General features: G+C 42.2%; 1 protein-coding gene across 9 annotated transcripts in view; it reads right to left on the reverse strand.

Annotated features, from left to right (window-relative positions):
- Positions 1–22,675, reverse strand: part of LOC137134310 (zinc finger MIZ domain-containing protein 1-like) — a 91,138-nt gene that overhangs the window by 28,439 nt on the left and 40,024 nt on the right. For 5 of the 9 annotated variants that reach the window (XR_010915423.1, XM_067519057.1, XM_067519003.1 and 2 more), the window contains one exon: positions 2,200–2,308. Coding sequence is in view for 8 of the 9 variants with exons in the window: in XM_067519057.1 (XP_067375158.1) it covers positions 2,200–2,268 (69 nt within the window). In the remaining variant the exon portion in view is untranslated. Of the gene's footprint in view, positions 1–2,199; positions 2,309–9,784; positions 9,894–10,842; positions 10,987–11,395; positions 11,473–22,675 lie in introns of all 9 variants that reach the window. The other 4 variants (XM_067519012.1, XM_067519029.1, XM_067519038.1 and 1 more) reach the window with 4 other exon arrangements.

Genomic DNA, 22,675 nt, shown 5'->3' on the forward strand with positions numbered 1-22,675 from the left:
GAGGAATCAGAACTAGCACAGCAGGAGCTGTCTGTCTAGATCTAAACTCACAGCTCCTCCTGCTGCAGCACTCACCAATGACTGCCTGACAACCTCCACCCTAGTGTGAGGGGGAGGACAGCTGAGTGAAAAAGCTCTGCTTTGGTTTGGGAGGAGGATGGGGCCTGAGCTGTTCTTGTTGTTGTTGCTGTCCAGGGTTGGATGAGGACATGAATGGGGAGGTGTCGGGGTGCCGGTGGGGGGGAGGGCTAAGCAGCAGCAGCAACAGCACTGATGGGGTTTCAACAGACAAATAGGTTTTTTTGACTGAAGGGACTTAGCTGAACCATAACCTGCAGCTTATGCAACCATAACCTCAACCTGTAATGTAAAGGTGGTTGGTTGTGACTTGATTTCCTACCGAGTTCTCAATCGTCTCTTGTGTTGGCTGCTGTTTACACTTCTCCATGTGTTTTCACACTGTCTTTGTTATGTTATTTCTAGAGTGGAGATAGTTTTTAACTGTTACTATTACAGGTAACAGCCTCAAAGTCAGATTTTCCAAGTTCCCATCTGGAAATTTCAATTGGAACACTACGCAAAGTCCGAACCTCACCTCAAAATACAAGATTGCTAATTCATTAATCAACAAAGAGAAAGGTGTAGCAAAACTTTATTACCACATATGTTGTATTCTGTCTTATTAAAACAGACCTACACAGAGTGCATGCCTGTGGACATGGTGCTACAGCATTTGTGTAGGCAAAATTCCACGTAATCAGCTGTAATAAACTCATTGTTAGGGTTAGTGATTGACATACTGGAATGTGGTCACCTTGGCTGTGATTTCATTCCCAGCTCCAACTTCCAATTTCGTAGATAAATTAAATACACAATTAGTACTATCTCCAGTACTATCTCCTGAGGGCAGTCAGAAAAATAAAGCAAACAAAAGAAAAATCAAAAACAAACGAACAACAGGGGTAAAAGTCAGTTTTGGCTCAATAAGTCCCTACAGTCATAAAGCCGTAAAAAAGCCTGAAATTTCACCAACTGTCCTGCCGTGATGGACTGACTTATCCTTTTTCAGCCAGTCAAGTGCATACCTGAGAGCACGAAATACAGCACAACGCCTCGTTTTCTGCTTTCCCCAAACAAAAACCACATCCTGAAGGACAGCTGCCACAAGCTGGAAACTCACTGCCTAACTCAGTGCCTTTCAAGTCTGGTTTACTACACACTTTATTACAGCCAGAGCCAGATAGTACATAAACCAAACTACAATTAGTAAATTTATTAAGATGCACTTGTTAACTATGTTGGGCTATTTAGGGCTTATCAGTGAATTCATTCATCAGTGAAGAAAGTAACTGTGGGACATTTGTGAAGTCAGTAGGTCCACCTAATATTAAGATTCTTCCTAAGACTTAGCCATCACGTACACTGAGAGATGCAATAACAATAAAACAACTGAGGTAATAAACTCTGTTCAAATAAGCACTATTAAAGTGGGTGCTTAGGCAATTAGGTTGGAGTGGGGTGGAGTTTTTAACAGCAGGCGAAAAAAGGGATATGTCACCTCATAATTGCAAGCTCAAAGCCCTATCATTCACGGATTCACTGTAAGGCATGGTGTCATATGGATGTTGGGAGATATAAAGGATCACACCCACATAGCATAAACAAATAAGCCCACAGCCTGCCAGCCAACCAGTCACTGAGTTCTTGTAGACTATTAAATAGAGGCAGAGGCGGTAGCCTTGGGTTATGTCTGTCTGTCTGTCTGCGTCTTTCATTCTGCGTGTGTACAAGGAGTCTCCTGAAAACTAGCAGTCAAGAAAACATTTTAAGAAAACCACAACAAGGTCTGGTATATGTCAGGAGTCAGGATTGTGATGTAAGGGATCACAGGACCAGCGGGGGAGGAGGGGAGTAGAATCTGTTATGTTTCCAGTTTCGTTTGAAGTGTCTTCATATGTTTACTAGTAGATTTGCCTCTCGCCCCCTCTATGTATGACCCTGTGTGAGTTGATCTGTGTGACTGGAGCTAATGACCAGAAAAAAACTGATGCCCATATAAGGTGCTGAAAGGAGTGTAAGAAAGTAGAGGAATCCCCCAAAAAAACTGACTCTGTCTTTGCCTCCAGAATCCATGTCTGCACAGTTGTAAAATAAGTTAAATGAAGACTAAAATACTGCTAAATGAGTCCATATACACACCTGTTTGATGCACTGCAGCCTGTCATTGGTCTGCTGGATGTGCCGGTCCATTGATGGTAATGTGTTCATCTTGATGTCTCTACCGGGACGCCATTAAAACTTCTTCACTCTGCAAAAGCAAAAGGAGGAGGTGAGGTACAGTACATCTGTTTGAACAAGTCTCTGTCAGGTCAAACATGAAGAGTTTGTAGCTTTTGCAGTTCAAATTGCATTTTAACAGCTTGACAAATCCTCAAAAAGGGAAGCCAGCTTGTTTATGCACTGACTCACTGAACGGCCTGATCTGTCTGAAGGACCATTTCTTTTCACAAACGCATGAAACTGAGATGTTCCACAGAAGCAATGTTAACGATAAATGGAAAAACAACGAAAATGAAACTTTATTTACTTTACATTACCTAAGGGAAAAAAAAATCGAACACCTACTGCAACTGACAAAGGACATCATCTGTTTTCTCTCTTTAAAAGAAAGCCACCACCCAGTCGAGGTTATCAGTGAAGTATACAGTATACAACAAATGTATTCCAATAACTATTAACTGATAAATCTCAGCTTTATGTCATATGTTTAGTTCAGTATATATGCTGCTCTAGTCCAACAGTGAACAGCAACAAGAGTTTCAGTTCCTCACTACTCTGACCATCTCAAAGAAATGGATTGAGGCTGGGTTAAAAGGTATCATGCTGGTTTGCCAGTGAGGCCTCCATCGCTCTCCATCAGTGTATGGTCCGCCTTGCATTCCTCCACACAAAAGGCAAACAGAGAAACTGCAGGTGGGGGTGGCGGGGCTCTAGAAAGCTGCTCAGTACTGATAAAAGGTCCCCCAAGGTCCCCTGGTGTGAGAAACAGAACGAATATGATGGAAGCATAGTGCTCACGCAGGGTGTTTTCATGTGTATTACTCAGTCTGGTATACTTATCTTAAAAGAGTATTGAAAGTATACACAGTTTCTTTCTTACACACACCGCACACGCACACACAAACACTTAAGAGCATGTAAGCACAAAAGCTTGAATTCTTCACTTTGATTAAGCTTAAAGGTAAAACTTCAAAGGAACACTTTGAGAATAAGAGTGTGTTACTAATCCTCTGAGCTTAAGCATTACCAGAGAAGAATTACCTCGAGTGCACTCACAAAGTCTTAAACATCAGTGTTCACATGAGTAAGGGGGAAATTCTGGTGCAAATGTGGCCTCATGACGGGTTGCCAAATGACTAGGTGCTGTAGAGGCTGCTGAATGTCTGTAAAAAGTCCCTACACAACAGCTAACTTTACATCCTGCAAGGCACCAAGCCACTCTGACCGCGGATAATATAACCATAAATTTGGGTGGCCTAGTTCTGCTGTGCTGTGGTGTCCCCCAGTGTCCAGAAGATGTCTCCCTCTCCTGCTGCTAACCAGCTTGTCTATTTCACACACTCCACCCAGAGCAAGTGGTCCAGAGAGGGCTCTTGTAAGCCCTGACAAGTGCTGCAAATCCCCTTCAGCGGGCAGGCAGCTCCACGGACCGCTAACAGGGCACGCTCCAGCCCAGCGCTGGCCGTCAGACCTTGTGGCTATTGATTAACTGTTTCTCCTCCAGCTCCCCTTCCTGCTCTCCCTACACACTTGCAGCCAAGACTGAAGGGGGAAGGAGGAGGGTCAAGGTAGGGGGCTGGGGGTGGAGACAGCTGACTATTTTACCCAATGTTCTCTTTTTTCCCCTCCTTCCCTGTGTTCTTCTTTTACAAAGTCCAACACACACATAACCATCCCTCCTCCTACATACGGGCAGCACTTTTGTTAGTCAATAAGAAGACAGGCCCTCAGGTTCTGAAAGGAATATGAGTGGGGTGGAAATACAACTGAACAGCATGGCTGTTTTCAGTCAGTGCATTGTAACTAAGATAAGAAGTCAATCCACCCGAATGACTGACTGACTGTCCAGGATGACAGACGCTGCAGCACCACACCCCCTCTCAGGGGCGAAAATGTGTTGCATAATAGACAATGCTTCAGCTGGAAACATGACGGAAGCCCTCTTTTTGCCCTACATCCTCACCCTTCCTTGTTTGCTATCACAATTAATAACTAATCTGTAATCTCATCTTCAGAAGACAAGTTAAAAATTTAAGCAGCAATGTGTTTACATTTCTCCCTTTGATTCTCCATAGCTTGATTACAGCTGACTGAAAAAACTATAAAGTGTGATTTTTCTTCACTTTTGCAGATTTCTGTTTTCTGTTGTGGAACTTCTTTGCTACTGCCATTGTTGCCAAGAGTATGCACATGCTGAGGATGGGCCCGCTTAATCTTAATTGTCTTTCAAACATCTTAATCAGCTCCACTCAGCACTGCTTACCAGAGGTGCAAAGCAAAGGATTACACATTCAATTTTGCTGTGCATATTACAACCTCCCTTTAAACAGCAGTGGGAGGATGCTGCTATGAATCACAGTAGACTAGCAAACCACAAAATACTAACACCAGAGGAAGCTTTTGTCTCTTTCTCTCACTGTCTCCAAAATACACAAATACTCTTTTCCTGAGCAAAACAAGCTGGGGGAAGTGGGACAAGAAATAAGTACTCAGAAACAAAAGCACAGTAATATAAAAAGCACTGGAGTATGGCAAAGAAGGGGGCGAGAAGGGCCAGGCTCAGTAGGGAAAAGAGACTGTGAGAAAGAAAAAGAGATAGTGTTGAAATTATCTTTTCACTATCAGCAGCTGCACACACACACACACACACACACACACACACACACACGTCTTTTGCATGCACACGTACACACATAGCACATGATCACTCATAGCATGAGTAATTTCTCATTTCACTGTAAATGACTACCACCTTTGTCGAGTGCAGCTAGCTTTGTCACGGTGGAGTGTATTAAGAATAGGCTCGGGTGATATGGTAAGAATCAGTATTGATAATGATAAATATTTTAAGACATTGGTATATATTTTACCATAGCAATTAAGAACCCCGTGATACATTCAATTCAGTTTAAGATAATTCTGTCCAGGCAAATGTAAGGCAAGCACATAAACACCTAAATATTTACATACATCAAATGCTCTAAATGTCCTCTACTAGTATATGTAGCTGTAAAGCTATATTTTTTAAAAAGTGCCTGGTATATATTTGAATGGGTTTTCCCAGGCCCCAGAGGGCCCTAGAGGGAATTAATGATTCTTGGTTTATGTCAGATAATTACGGGTTTCATGCAATGATAGGGAAATAAGAGCTTAAGTGCTATTCTGTTTCAGTATCTCTGATCTATCCTGTATGTAAAGTTTAGAGGCCAGTGCTCAACAAAATAAAAGGAGCAACTAGGCAAAGTATGAGTAGAGATCATCTTCGTTATTCGGCAACAGTCTGACAAAGGAGAGCATAACTATCACTCCTGCCACCTCGGCACAGTGGGGGATCTCCACTCCTCGTCTCCAGTTGTATGGCTGCAGCTTTGCTTTCTCTCCCCACCATGTGCTTTTTGCTTCCTTTTTCTATAGCCCTCAGACATCATTAAAGCCACCCAGCATGCGACTCCTTTCCACCACCTTCCATTTTCTGTTCTATCATTTTCTTCTCCCCGTCCCTCATATCTCAAACCTCCTGCCACTCTCCTTCCCTCCTCCCCCGCCTCCTTCCTGAGGCCCTGTGCGGGAGCTGCCATAACGGAAGGTGGAATGGATTCATTTGCTCTAATGTGGTTTGGGCTGCAGCGTGGCACGGCGCAGAGCGACACTTTCTCTTCACTTTCTTTCTCTCCCTCTCTCTCTCTGTCTGCAGTTCATGTGTTTTCAAACAGGCCAATCAACACCACTCAGCTATGCTGGCCTTTCTCTCCCTCTCCCTCCCACAGTCTCTGCTCTCAGTGTGTCTGTAAAAAGCCACCAGCTCTCTCTCACACACTATTATCTCTGGTGGCAACCTCCCATAGCCAGACAGACCCTTTGTGCTCCCATTCCCTTAATTTTCTCGGGTCCACTCCAGTCTGTCCGCACATACCATTTCTTCATTTGTTACAAATCCACAGTCATCATCATATCTCTGTCTGTTCAGTTTTGTTCTTGGCAGTAGTTTGTAGACTCCCTGCTAATCCTGTCCCCCCACTAACCTCTCCCCCTATCATATTAAATGATTGATAATCGATTCATGTCAGGAAATGTACAGCAATATTCTGTATAATAATAAGCTACCTGGTAGCACCACTAAGCGGTGTGTCTTACAGTTTAAAGCATAACTTTGTAATTGTGTTGTCCACAATCACCATTCAGAGGCTACAAACAACACTCAATTTTCTCTACTCATGTTTGCTATCCTTTCAAGAAGTGATATGTTATTTCAATCCAAAATACTATGATATTTTAACAACATTGCTCCACATCCTCTAAAAAAGTACTTCCTTGAACTGCATGTACAACTTTTATAAGATATAAGATTTTAAGATTTATATAAATGCATTTAGATTTATTATATTTCTAAGACACTGATGAGAGTGATTCTTATTTTTCAGAAAGAAGAAACACGTCCCCTAGTAGACCGACATGTTAAACTGATGTGTTTTTAATCATTTTTGGACAAGAAAAAAGGTCTATGGCACAGACAAACAAACTAATCAGGCTGCTGGATAACAACTACTCAACTACTCCTCTATGCGAGTAGAGAAGACTTAATGTTGGATTTAGTATCTGTATGGTGACGGTGAATAATATTAATTTAAAAAATGACCAAAGTTATTCTTTAATGAGATGAAATTGAGATTGGCTATGCAAGTTTTGAGCTGAATGCACCTTGCTAAAATAAAATGAAGAAAGAGCATCAGTGTGGCTTACTGTGTTTACTGTGGGAGGAAGTTGTTTTCTGGCAGCTGCCCAGTTTAGATAGCTGATGCTGTCGGAGGCTCATGTTAACAAACGGTACTGACATTTAGGACAAGCTGTACTTTGATCAAACAACACAAACGCGGTGAACTGTATAAGTGACACCCACTATGACTAAGGTGGCACATCAATATTTGTACATTTCTAGGACATCTGCCCCAACTGAGCAGGTGTTTTAGAACTAAGACTAGATGACTAAAAGTATTAAGGAGCGCTGTAATTCATAAACTACTAACTTATTGACTAGTAACAGTGCTGACTATTGACAACAGATGTAGCCTAAAATTTGCACCACTACTCTCCGCAAAGCCAACAATAATCGCATTGGTCCCTCCGGCCTTTATAAAACCCAACCCTAGATACAGCATCAAAACCATCAGCCTCCATAAAAATGTGAAATAAATTCTCCCAGGGGTGTAAAAAATAAACTCTAAATGTTGCTGTTTGTTTATCTTGTGTTTTAATGTGACAACCACAGGAGCACCAGACAGCTATGTGACACCCAACACTGCAATGCAAACAGCTGTGATGTGGAGATATGTGAGCTGCTTGGTTGCTGTCTATAAATATGAAGTTTCAGTTGTGGGGTATTGAAGGTATGTGCCACCAGATGCCCCCAGTAGCAGCAGATTATTGCACCACTCAATTTGTGAGATTGAAAACGAGCAGCATGTACGGAGTGAGCACAAAGGCAGGTGCCCTCTCTTTCAGTCTTTACCTGCGTTCATAGCTACATTCACGTGGTGGCTAGATACAAGACTTCAAAATATACTGTTTCTCTATGACAGCTGGATTTGTAGACATGCAACTATTTAGGTGAAATATGTTATTGCAAGTTTAAACTCTACCACATTATAATCATAAAAAAGCCCACAAGATGTCTAATTACATAATGTACTGCCCATATTTAATCAAAAAACTATACAGTTTAGAAATTGTGTTTGTGGTGCCATGTTGGTGAACGTGCGCACATTTTGGTTTTTATTGTTTCAAGTGCATTAAAAGGGAAAGGCCATCTATCGAACTATGAAACATAAAATCAAGTCACCCAGGAGCAGAACAGAGCTGGCGCACCACATGATAAAAAAATTCTCTAAAACTCTATCCATATTCCATAGAATGTTCCAGTTGTTCAAGACTATAAATACCAGCTGGGGAAGATTGTATGTCCTGGCTGCCACATATCATTTTCCACCATCACAAAAGGCAAGTTCATAAATGTATGTGTGGAAAACACAAGATGAAGGCCTTTGCCGAACTGTCTGAAATACTGAGTTCTTTCACTGAAAGTGTACATAAATCTTTAAAGGTTTATTAAGCAGAATAACGTCAGTCTTCCACATTTTGAGGAGAATGTGTAAGAGGAGAGCAGAGCAGAGAAAAGAAAAGAAGAGTGATTGACAGTGCAGTCTGACAGGCTTGTGTAAAACTAACCTTATGGGCCTGATTCCAGCAGAGCTGTTAGCTTACACACTGCCCCCTGTGACTGTAGAATGGGTAAACTGACAAATTCCATGTCCTCTGCTTTCAGCACCAGCAAACTGCTGACCCAAATGCAATCAAACAGCATCCACCAGTGTGAGTGTAACACATCAGTGTACGGTAGCATATGAATGTGCATGTGATAGTCTAATTGAGAAGAGAGTGGTGAAACTTGTCAGAAAAGAGAAACAGAGAGACAGAAGCAGAGAGTGAGACTTACTAAGATTGAGTGTGATTCAATCTGCTCAGTAAGCCATGAAATGGTATTGGTGTCATTAGGGAGAGAAAAATATATCTGTGCCAGTCTGCCCTCCACTCCCTTTGTCTTTGACACATCAAAACACAATCCTTACAAAAAAAAAAAGCAACTAGCCAAGCCTCCCTGCACTTGGTGGAACAAAATGTCCTACAGTGCGACAGATCCTACGGTCAACCTTTATTTCTTTATTATCTTTTATTGGACAAATCCAATTAACCAATAGAAAACTATTCTCAAGCATTTCCAATTAGAAATCATGCTGAAACACTGTGTGAACTGACACAAGTATAAGTACTGTACAAAATATATATTGACAGAGAAATTGGTATTAGACAGCTGTGCAAGGCCTGCTTTTTAAACAAGGCTAAGTTTTTCAGTCAAAAGTTATGGAGGTAAAAATGGACCAACAGCGAATCAATGGACTGGTATCATATTCTAACACAAATACATAAAACAGACAATTCTACAAAACCTTGGCATGCAACTGTCAATAAAGTAACTTGATTCACCAGATTAGTGTAGAAGAGGCTTTCTTGGACAAAAAGCTGCACTTAATATCTTTCACAACTGCCCAACAATAATTAGAAAATGATGCGATATTAAATTATTATTTATTTCTGTTACAGCTTTGCTCATTAAGATAATATGATGTTAAAATCTTGTTGAGCCGATGTATAAATTTAGACCGGTCAGCTGGCCAATATATCTTATGTGACAAAAAAACCCCAACACTTTTCAATCTTAAGATTATAGTTGTTCCAGGTGACTGTTAAGTCAATGGGTTTCACATTCTTTCAGGATTTCACGGCTGTGTTTGTGATAAAATGTCGATCATGCCATAGCTTTGTTAAAATAAATTGTAATGTCTTAACGATGTGTTAAATTGCAGGATCGCACAGAATTTACAGGGATTGGTTAAGGTAATTGTTGCGATTGCAACATTGCAAATACCTGGGAGAACTAGTTTAAACTTGCCTGTAGGTAGCAGAGAAATTCTCTTTATACAGCATCAAGCCTGTGCTGCTGTCATAATACGTGAGTCGTTATCGATGTTTCCATCAGCCTGCCAGCATCAGAGTGCCCCCTACAGTTGGTATGAAACAGAGGACACTAGAACAAGGCTAAAGAAGAACAATTTGTGCAACCAGTGATCCAACAAACACAAACAAATCACATTTTCAAGTTTTGCACACTCCGAGTAGATTCCTTTGACAGTGGATTTTTACTGAAGCAGTGAGATAACCTTAGAGACAACCAGACCTTTCTACACGGGCAAAGACAGAATGATGCGCACATTCATCTTGCTGTGTATCTGTGCAGAACTCTATGAGGGTATGAGTAGCAGAAAACACAAAACATCTGCTGCTGTGAAAATTAAACAGCCTAATGGTGTGCACAGTGCACCAGTTTCATACACTGAAGGGGACAATCCACACAGGTACTATTTGGCACAGTGAGCACAAAACGCAGCATTGAAAGGCTAATGCGCTTCACTGCAGCTTTCATAAAACACTCTTTCAGTACTACAAAGTACACTACTAGCTTGCGTGTTTATTTGTGATCTCAAGTACTGTAACACAAAGTCCATCCTATCAGCTTATCTTCACACATGCATGTGCGCGTAACATGTTGAAATGATGTTTGACATAGCAGGCAGTCACAGAAACACACATCCTCAAGCCTCAAGAGGCTTTAATGTGTGTGTTTGTGCTCTGATATGCTTTCTATCTGAAATGTTATTCTGTTGTGGCTCTGCTTGTGAAATCTGAGGTATGTAGAAGGGAGTGCGGGGCAATGAGACAGACAAATAGATGGGAGGAAAAAGGGAGAGAGAAAAACACTCACACAACATATTGCATGTAGTGGGAGACAGGGAGAGACATGCAGGGAGAGATAGGGGGAAATGGTTGTGAAGCAGGAGAGAGAGATGGTGAGAGGTCATCCCTGGGTAATTTGTTTTGGTCCTCTCAGAGCGCAGACACACAGGGAGCAGGTAAACCAATTACAGTGTGACATGAATCACTAAGACCTACAGGCAGCCAAGCAGCTGGCCGGCCAGCCAGCCAGAGCAACCAAACAGCCAACCGAGTGCACGCAGTCACTTTCCCTAAGTGCCGGTCAATCACAAGCCGCAGCCCTCGCTCCTCCCTTGACCATGATTGCACATCTGGAGGGAGCTGATGAGAGAAAAAAACAAACATAATTTCCCCATGGCCTCAGCGCTGAGAGAAGCTGTGAAGCTCTGACGGCTCTTTAACATTTATCTTCGGGAGATCTAGATGTGAAGGAAATACGTCGCCCTGGCTGCTGGGAGACATTGTACATTGACCCCAACACAAAAACTGACTATGCAATGCAACGCAGAGAACAGCAAAGTATCATTTAACAAAAAAACAGGATATACTGTATATATTGGCTTAATCTGACAGCATGTATTTCTCAAATCAGAAAATCCACAAACAATAGTGATACAGCTCCTTTGAGGAGGCACAGGGTTAGATGTGAAATCTTAATGGATGTCACAGCCTAGCTAAATATGCCAGGGGAAAGTTCTAAGTATTTAACCACAAAGACTTAAGCAATTACTTAAATTTCCTTAATCACCCGACGGCTGTCACAACGATGTCATGTCAGGCCCCAGTCACGTCAGTGCCAGTGGCTGTCTAATAGAGAAGCAGGAAAACACTTGTGAATAAACAATCATCTAGATCCTTCTCTGTGCAGCAACAGCCCTAATCCTCTGACAGGAGCGTCATGAAAATCCATCCAGCATCAGAAAGGGAAGAGAATGAAGTTGACAAGGAGAGGGATTGGACTGGATTAGATCTCGCCTCAGCACTTGGTTTTATTTGATGTGGCCTTGGTGCACATTGTAGATTCAGGAGGGGTAAATATTTGATGAAGGGTGTTATGGTGTTGGGCTTGCTCCTGCCAGGGGCCGTTCTAAGGGAGCAACTAATAAAGACAGCAGCAGGCAGGTTGTCGATCACTGCTGTGGCACTGGCTGAGCAGGAGCGGCTGGGGAGAGGAGTGGAGTCTGTCGCCCTCTAAACTTGTTTACCAAAGCACCTGGTCAACTAGAGTTAGCTCACCGGGCAAGGATTCAGCTGCTCTTCCCCTCACTGTACATCATATCATGCATTTACACACACACACAGGGGCGCGCGCACAAAGATGTTAAATCTACCATCTTGCTTCCCCTTGAAATTAATGAGGGCCTCTGAACTGCTCTCTGAGAACCACTAACTGGCCATTTGCACTGTCTGGCTCTACTGGAAAAGACACTCCCTCCTTCCTCTCATGAACTATTTGCTTTCTTTTCTCTGTCACCCCCCATCACACCCACTGCTCTTTCCTCTCTGTCTGTTTCACCCCAGAATTTCCTTGTTTTCCTCTCTCCACCTCTATTGTCTTCCCTCCATCTCCACCCTCTTCATATCAGTCCCCTCTTCTCTCCTTCCACCCGCCGTGACTCCTTGCTCCCTCCCTCCCACCACCTTCTCGTCTTTTCTGTCTCTCTCACCATTCCTATGGCCCTAAAACCAGCCCCTCGGCCGCCCGCTTGCGCTCACTCAGATGGCTGTTACCATGACAACCCTGTTCTTTCAGCTCTCGCAAAATAATGAAGACAATGTGTTTTCCATTTAGATGAGTTTTCTGGCGCAGAGGGGAGATATGGAGTGTCCATCTTGCCTCCTCTTTCACTGCGGAGGAAATGTAATAAAAAAAAGGGTTTCTAACCTCTCTCTCTCTGACACTCTTTTGCTTTACCCCTTGGAGGTCTCTCTACACATCTGCACACACATAGATTAGGGTGCTGTGTAAGCCGGCTGGGTGGCAAAGTGAGCTCTGTGTTTTTACGAACACGCAGAGAATAGCAGCAAGCGATAATGTCTGGTTGGAATTGCAACAAAATACCACCACCCACAGCAAATGTCTGCTTTTGCAGAGTTAGCTCAGTGCATTAAAAATGACTGGCAGGTAGATATGAGACCCTGCTGATTAAAAAAACAACTGCAATTCAATCTCAGTGGCCAATTTGTCTGTGATAGAATAGAGTCCTGCTCCCTGCTGTCAAATCCAAGCTCTGACAAAGATAAACTGTGAACATTTTATGTCTTATTTGATGTTTTTGAGACTTAGTGATGATATTTTCATACCATACTGCTCCAGCGTGGGAATAAATGCCATGACAACTAAAACTGATGGAAAAAGCTTTCTTGCTTTTTCTCACTGGTGTAGATTTATTAACTTGCACAGCACACGAGGGGACCTGTGATCCAACCACTTGTTAAGAACTGCAAAGTAACATTTACTCTGCTGTGAGAGGTAATTTCGTTGCACCATACTGGCACTCTTACACACAAGGGTTCAACGCAAACGAGCAAATCCTGATAAGCAGTGCTTCAATGAAACTCTTTATGAAAAAGTTGACTTTACGTGACACTGGACATTGCAAGCCATTTAAAACAAATACCATGCATACATTTAAAAGCTGAGGCAGCTGATCTACGCAGACCAAGTTTCCTGAACAGCAGACTCTGTTATGCTGTAGGTTCCTTCAGGAAAATATATGGCCTTCTGCCGAGAGAGCAAAGAGACACATGAGAGAAACAGAGAGAGAGGGAGCAGTATAATATGTGTATGTGTGTGTATTTACAGTGGAAAAAGTGAGTCTGGGACATTTTCTTTGGGTCTCTTTTCCAGTGTTTATGGAGAGTAGTGAGGAACAACACTTCCTGAGAGGAAAGCCAGCTTTCCAAGCCCAAACCCTCTTCCAAGCCCCGCAGACGGGGAACGCTCTGTCTCCAATTTATGTTTTCCACCCAGTGCTGCGTAAACACAAGTGTAGAAAAAGTAGAGTGTGTATGTGTGTTTGTACGTGTACAGGTCTGTTTCAGATGACACACACACACACACACAAAACAAAGGCAGGCAGGCAGACTAATTACGGACAAATGAGCCGAAACATCTGAGAATGCAGTCATAGCCGCACTCCCAGTGTTTACCGGCTGTAACAGACCTTCCTCATCAAGAACCTGTTAAAAGAAGATGACATAAGAAGGGTCAACTTGATCTAAACCCCACTCCACTGACCTCCTCCTACTCCCCTCTTCCTGGCCTGTCAACACTAGTGATGGAGGGATTTATAAAGAAGCTGGGAGGAGAATCTCTCCTTGCCTCCATCTCGCTTTCTCTGTCCCTGCCGGCCGCCCTCTGTTCATTCTTAATTACATCCAGATCAGACTATTAATGAAGTCTGTCTGATTTTAACAACACCTACAGGGAGTAAAGGAGGGTTTTCCTCAGCCAGCAAGCATATCAAATCAAATCTACCTCCTGGCCTTGACAGAATTTGTGGCCAATTAAAATGACACACTAAAGCAAACTAAGGCTAATGATTACTTCACTATTAATTGTTTTTATTTTTTGTGAAAGAGACCTACACCAATTTAACAAAATGGAACTTGTGATGGTTAGAAGTATTTTCTTTTATATTCCATGCATTCTATCCCATTGTCAAAACCTGACACCCACATTACCCACAATGCAACTCAACTGCAGGCATTTTAGCCTGATATCCAGCTGTGGATATCAAGTAGTAGCTAATATAGCTTTGAGCTTATGGTTTTAGGCAGACATGAGGAGCACAATTGAGGTGTTTCAGAACCTAGGTTCTTTGAACCCGACAATAGCGACTCCAGTGACATCAGATGAGAGTTCCCCCCTTAATTAGCTCATGTTTTTAAGGCTAGAAAATAATCATCAATGTCCATTACAAGTTTCCAAAGCCAAGTGTCATATTGACAAAATATTTAACATACTATAAAACAGAAAAAACAGCAAAGTTTGTAAATTACTTAATCAAAAATTAACATTTTTGATTAATGTTGTGACTTTTGACCAATCAGTTCAACACTACAGATGATCTCACCATTCTGCAGAACCAGCTGGGCGAGTTGCTTGGTTGTTTGTGGAAAGCTGTTGAGGCAGGATGTACATCCATCAGTTCTGTGCCGTTTGAAGTGCAGGGAGGTGATGACAACTTGCCATTTGTGCTGATGTGTCGTACATGTTTGAACAAACCTAATCATCAGCTACAGAAACACCACAATACTGACGTATTCTCTTTTGCTGCTTTCTTGCATGCTGTGATCCTCAAAGCGTATACCGCCGGTGATGCACATACAAACGCATGTACAAATACAAGGTGGAGGAGGTATGTTATATGATTTCATATGTATAAAGTGACGGCAGCCTTTTGATGAGCAGGTTGACTGCACGGTGGCTTTAGACTGCTCTAGTGATGCAGTAGCTTCCCACACGCATCCATATTTGATGTAGAGCATGTGGCGGGAAACAGCCTCTGTGCTCCAGGCGCTCTGATCTTCTCAAGACACTCCTGTCAAAAAGCACGATGAGACGATGTGAACTGTAACAGTCTCATCTAAATGTTTACACAATGTGAGTCTGTGTGTGTGTGCCAGGCGGTGTGTATTTCTGTCTGTGTCTATAATACCATTGTCCGCTGCCACCTGCAGAGCTCAACAGCATTAGAATACCCCCCCCACACACATACAAATCCCAGCAGATCAAAACACTGCACTCCATCAAATCCAGTGAAAAGCCTGTTTACTGGTGATCTGGTGTGACAACAACAGGAGGCTAGAGAGAGAGATGAAGAGAGAGGGATACAATGAAAGAAAGACAGAGGTGACAGGTGAGAGTGGTTGAGGCAGTGAACGGCTGGGGAGTGGCCGACTGCGGGGGCTTTTATTATTTGCTATTGTAAAAAAGGAGCTAGGTGGGCTAATTGGTGTTTCACGCTTAATACATGGCATGAATTTTTAATGAGTCCACACTGTTGCTCATTTAATTTATAGCCAAGAGATTGTAGATAAGGAAGAAACACCAAAATGCTGATGTTTATGTAGAAAAGTGGGCAAAGCGACCTAGAGAGATGTTTAATTATTTCTCTGCACCGGCTTCTGACGTTAATGTTATTAGTAGTATGTTGCATAATTGATGTATAATTGCCTTATCTAGTTTCTGTTGTGTAAATTCTCACTGCACTATACTGTAGATTAAGATTTGTATATGTAAGAAAATATGCAAGACCGAAGTCTTTTAATTATCTGAAGTAGAAGAAGAATTAACCACTGTGGAAAGGATTATCAAATCTTACCAGCAACCTAAATGACACAGAGAACTATAACCCAAAATCCGCCTGATAACCCTCTGCTGTCAAAAGCCAGATAACTCAAGTTAGCAATAAAACACATCCTAGATCCAGCCTTGATTTTTGACCTGTCAAAGAACCTTGTAATGTTCTTTCTCACCTCAAAGCAACAAAAAGAACATATTTTCACATTACAGTAGTCTCAGATGGGAATTAAACGGCCATTGCCAACCAGGAAGTTAAGTGGCTCGTGGCAGGGAGCACAAGTAACAGAGTTTAAGTGAATTAAGAAACGTAAGTCGCGTTTAGCCGCGGCATGAGTCCATCTCCCCTTGTTGCAGGGCATAGTGCCTGGACTGCCACCTCGTAATAGCATTAAACACCTCCCAAAGTGATGTTTGGGAGTGAGTACACTGCAACCCAAAGGCTGTGAAAGGGCTGCTTACAACAGAGAAGTGGACTTGGACTTAGAACAAAAGCGGTGAGGAAGGGTAGAGTATTTAAGAGGGGGTGCCAGGAGTGATAAAGACAGGACAGGAGGAAGAGTAGAAAGGTAATAATAACAGGACCTTCTGCCTCTCTTTCACTCCCCCTGCCCTCCTGTGGTACTTCCTTTGGGGACTACACAGAACTCATCCAGCATCCTGCTCCAAAGCCCTCCACTCTCATTCAGAAATTGCCAGTCCCAACAGAGGACCCCACTCCCCCTCTGTAGTTCTGTCTGTATCATTGTCTTCTCTCCATCACCACATATTTGTTGCGACTATTGACTTAGCATTTAGTTTATAAACCGTCATGAAATGGTGAAAAGTCCCATCACAATTTCGTGAGCAAAGCCCAAAATCAACAAAGTATTTCATCAAAAATGTTGAAATGAGTTAAGTTGCTTTTGTAAGTAGAGATGTGTATCATTTGTTTTTTTCATGCTAGTGTTTTTTATCTTTCTTATAAACATGTTTTTATACAAAACCATTTTTAAATTTTGAGAAAAATACTGTGGTTTGATTTGAGGTAGAAACAGCATGTTTGCCCTTGTTTTCTTTGATTTCCTTTCTTATCAACCAGACATTTGTTCATAAAGTGCTGTATTTTGATTCCACTTTGGCACTGTAGTTGGAATTCTTTTTAGAAATCTACACAAAGTACCAAATTAAGAACTTCCTTGAACTATGGCCAGAATGTATGCGCTCTGTATATATGTCAGTACACATTTCTGTTTATACTGTACCCTGTCAGGGTGGTTAAACAGGGTACTTAGTCATCAGGCCATGGCCGTTTTCTTTGATGTGAGAACAAAAGCTGCCTAGCGGATGTGAGCTCCACCTCCACCATCAAACACTCCTGCCCCAGCCCAGCAGCCAATCCTCTCCTCTGACTGAGCAACACACACACACGCGTGCACACACACACACACACACACACACACACACACACACACACACACACACACACAAACAGATGCAGAGAGCTGAGCATAAGCATCTGGATCACACAAATGAATTCTATTTTCTGACAGTAGACAGACGGACGCGCCGGACAGCCGCCGCTAATCTGCCACCTCCCCTCCTCCTCCCACCACCTATAATCCCAGAGAGGCAAATAGCTAGAAAGAAAGAGTTTAGGACAGTGAGTGAGAGAGAGAGAGAGAGAGAGAGAGAGAGAGAGAGAGAGAGAGAGAGAGAGAGAGAGAGAGAGAGAGAGAAGAGGAACACTTGCATAATGGTGAAAATAGGCTTGATTTTATCCCTGAGCCTGAAATAAAATGGGCCTGCCCCCTGGCTAAATACACACTTGTTGGCCACTTTGCTAATGCTACTCAACACAATAGAAGACGGATGATGTTTCATTCACATGTGCAGCTGCCTTGTTTGATTTGCTGGCACAGCAGAGTGAATGTATATAGTGGATGAAAAAATAAACTTTGCAGTGCAATGAAAGCTGCAGCAGTGAAGGTCTACCAATGACTCTACTGCACACACAACGGGGAAAAAAGCACACTAAGCACTGACTTGTCATTTAGTCTAATATCCTGTGGGGTTGTATGTGACCCCGCCATGGTTGTGAAAAGGGAGTGACCATACAGGTGAGGCGTATGACTGCGTCTATTGTGTTACAAAATATTCTTTGTATTCACTGCAGATAACAGGAGGCCGTTGGAGGAGAGAAAACAGCAGTAGCATTGATTTTGTATGCTGGTCAGGCATTTCTCCATTCCAAAGTCTGGTCGATACACAAACTGAGAGCAGGGAGCACCTGGGGGGTGGGGGGTGGGGTCACACAACTCTGGACACTGCACACACACACACACACACACACACACACACTGGCAGTCAGCAGCGAATTGACACGAGGCCTGTCAGGTCATGGCAGCTGTCTTATTACCTGCACACACATGCATTAGCACAGAAAAATACCACCACAACTTTGCAAACATGGACCTGATTGAGGGCAAAATGAACAAATGAACTCAATAAGGCAATTTCTTTACTGTGAGTAGGGCAGGAGAGGGTGGGGGGCATATTTCAGCATTAAATCCTTTATCAAGTAGCCGGCAAATCAAACATTGATTTCCAAGAGCCACTGTGCCATGGGCCATAAGGACCTCCCTCATCAACTGAGGCAGCACTGGCCACACACACACACACACACACACACACACACACACACACACACACACACACACACACACACACACACACACACACACACACACACACACACCAATTACACAAACATGCTGACAGCAGGCACTAAATTAACTTTGTGTCGAATAGTAATTGCCACAATCTGAATAGGAAAGCATTTGTGAGGCTATTCTGTTCGTGGCCGGCCTGATTTGGAGCTAGAGGGGAACATTGGGCAGCTTTGATCAAAGATGCACTGCCTCAGGTGGACAAGAGGCCATTAGAGGGATACACTGACAAATATGACAGCTCAGCTCACGCTTATGTCTAATGAGAGACAGAAAAAAAATAACATGGCTTATACTATAAAAGCTTACGTGCAGTTTTGCTTTACTGTTGACCTTTGTATTTATGCACAACTTGCGCAAATGAATATTTTTACCCTATAAAAACATAATATACACACATTAGCATACGCATACACAAGAATTAGCTAACTTTTTTATCTGCAATAACTTGTTCTAACGGATCTTGCTTATTCAATACCATCTGTTCATTGGTAGAGGCATGTTCTTCAGATTTGATCATTAGTGTAATTGGCATCCTTGGATGGTGATAAAGCTATTTGTTCCTGTCTATTTGTAAAACATTTAAGTAGTGCCTGTCCAAAAACTTGTATTTTGTAAGAGCATTAAGCTGAAGAAGCAACAATCTGACTTAAACTCTGCTCCAGACTAAGCCATTCTTAAGGCTCGGTCCCATGATATTTAACCGGTGTTTGAAGCTGTTAGCTGAGAGCCATTCAGAGACAGAAGATGACAACCAGGCACACAGTGAAACATACACATGTAAGAGATACATACAAAATGGAAAAACAGGCTCAGGAAATTGGCCAGTTCCTGTAAAAGAGGCAGAAGAGAAAAGAGAAAGGGGGGTTGCATGGTATAAAACAAGAGAGACAAAAGACCTGTCAGATACAGCAGTTAAGAGTTTTCACTTATTTTTAAAGTCACTTGTTGCAACGAGTTTTTACAAAGACAAAAGGAGGATGTGTTGTCAGAATATAAGGACTAAGATGTAGAAAGCAGTTAAATCAAATATGTTTTTATGCAAAATAAATTGAATGCAAAAATATAAACAAAATGGAAATATTTAAAATGTGTAATAATAAATGACATAAAATATTGACTTGGGTCAGACATATAATGTGCCCTCATGCTTTTCATCTAAGTATGTATGTATGTATATGTCTGTTTAGTGTGTAAACTCCCTAAACAAAACCTCTGAGACCTGTGGAGCAGGACAGATGACCCCTGCTGAAATCAGTGTTCAGGTTTGCACTCCAACGTGAAACCAGACAGACACCTGAGCCTCTGCATTCTTGCTGATGCGCATGGGCCCACACACAATCAGAAACATCTGTTCAATCTACATAGACACTCACTCGTGTGAACACGGGCCAAGCAAACAATTCAACAACCACATAAAGGCGATTTCAATGACGCACAAAATCCACAGTCAAGTGAGTTTTGTGTATCAATGTGCTCATACCATACAAGCACTTCTCACTTTAAGCAAGCGTTTCTCAACATGAACAGCAAATATTACTGTGACTCCTTCTATTGTATTTGCTTCACTTGGCAACTGTGTGCTTGGAGAGGGTAACAAAAGCAACACAGTAAGTCTGGCCTGCTCGCGTTTCTACAGCAGGTGTATCAGGTCTTTGTTAAAGGACGGACAGAGCTGAGAAGAAAGTGAAGAGCAGAGGGAAGAGGCATAAGAGGAGCATGGAGAAAGAGTAGTTGAAACTTGATTACCATAGAAAAGAGTACTGAAAAGTGCATACAAGTTCTCAATGTAAGTTAATTCTCAATGTCTTGATTTTAATTATGATTGTTTTCAGAGGAGTTTTGTTTAGCGGGCTGCATTAAGATAACATTAAACACTGTGGAAATGAGAAATTGGACATAGTTCGTTAAATAAAATAAATATTTTAAAGTTTTGTCGTGATTTTTTTGTTTTGTAACAAATCCATAAATGAAAAAACACATATATTACTACTGAAGGCAGAAATCCTTAAGACAGAACTCAACAGTAAATGTCAGCAAATGCAACTTAAGTGAAGTAAATTCAAATTTGTTGGGCACTATTTACGTTTCCACTTTGAGAACAAATGAGGACGTGCGATGGGCAGAGTAAGTGAAGACTGAAGCTCTAGTAGTGCTAGAGCAGTAGAATGGGTTGGGATGCAGAAGGCAGTGGGTTCAAATCCCACCCCACTCAGCCATCAAGGGCTGGGGGAGGAAGGGCATCTGTGTGGAACACTTATGGCTGTGGTGACCCCTGAAGGGACAAGGTGAAAGCCAGTGATCTTTATGAATGTGGGTGCTAGAAGAAACCTATATGTGCATGTCCAAGTGTGTAAGTACATCCTTTTTATCCTCACAGTACATTCAGAAGAGCCACTTAACCACTGGCTATTCTGAATGGGAGCTACAGCAGCTCCAAGTTCATTGTGCATCCACTAATCCTTCAGTTATCTGAACTTCACCAATACTGCTGCAGAACCCCCACCTTCAACACGTTTCTTAGCTGCTTCATTCTCCTTAATTTTCTCCCTCAAGCCTCTTCACCCTCACTCTTCCCGCCATGCAGCTTTCAATTCAGCACCCCCTCTAGCCCCTTAACGTGCTGCTTAAAATCTAACTTATCTGTCTTCCTTCTTCTGGACAAATCAGAGAGGGTTCAGGGAGAAATAAGTCAGAGCAGATGGGGTGGGCTGATCCTAAGATTATTAAACCTCACACATAAACACACAGTTTGCCACAGGGCCATTAAGGTGAGGTGATTCTCATTTCTATTTAAGTGTGTATATACCTTGTCAAAGCACTTTACACAAGACCAGTAATAATATACAGTACTGTCTCTGTTGAGACCAAAGCTGTCAATATTTAGCGCTTTGTGGTGTTGGCTAATATCATTAAATGGGATTATAATCATGCTGAAAATTATGCGAATTTGCAGGTTTTCTAAAACTGTATTCTTAGAAAGAAAAGGCCTATTCAAACAGAATTTGGGCCATCATGTAATAGCAAAACTATCCACTGAAATCTAAACAAATTCAATTCATTTAAGTGGGTTAACAGCTCCTTTAGGCAGAGTGAGACATGTTTTTGCAGTTTTTACAAACTGCCAGCCCCTGTAGCTGGCAGAGTAGAAATATATCAAGCTTTTGTTTTCTTTTCTTAAATAAAACGTTAACAGTGTTTTAGCGGAAATGAAAATTGCTAATGGAATCACATCAACATGCTGCATGTGATTGATGTGGACTACCTGTGGTCGGGGAGGGGAGAGGAGAAGTCTAGTTCCAAGTAGCTTTATCTTTACAGCAATAAGGATAAAGGCTCTTTAAACAGGATTTGGGCTGACCCACCATTCTATAGCTGGGAGCTGATACAGCAGTGCACTGCCAGTGATGGATCATTTTTCATCTCCAAATGTGCTTTGGCATGGTCAGGAGTGCCAATGTGCGTGTGAGTGTATATGTGGAGATGGGGGAGGGTATGCATGTAGTGCAAGGGGGGCAATGGCAGATACGCGAAACACTAAAGGATTCTAACAGGGAGGGGCTGCCGACCAAGATGCATTGTGGTCCATCTTTGGTGGTTTTCATTGATGCTACTCTGACAACACAAGGCTGGGTCTTCCCTCACTGCTCAGCTGAGCAATCAGGTCACCTCATCTTGAAAGACACAAACACAGGCACACACATACGTAAACACACAGAGACATACACACGCACATGCAGACACACAGTACGTGCAGCCTGCAGCTGTTGCCAATGATGTCAGTCCTGATTTGGCCAAACTAGCCTTTTGTTTCATGAACACAAAACAGAGAAAGAGGCTTCATCTGACAGTGCAGCATGAGTTTTTCTGTCTCCAAGAGTGTAAATTGTAAATTGAAAATTTGAAGACAAAACACAAGCATTTCTGTGCTGTAGTTGTTAAAAACCTTGATAATAACTTTGATAATTAATTGTTTACATTCTTTACCATTTAA

This window comes from Channa argus, chromosome 1, assembly GCF_033026475.1.
Source record: "Channa argus isolate prfri chromosome 1, Channa argus male v1.0, whole genome shotgun sequence".
NCBI lineage: Eukaryota > Metazoa > Chordata > Actinopteri > Anabantiformes > Channidae > Channa > Channa argus.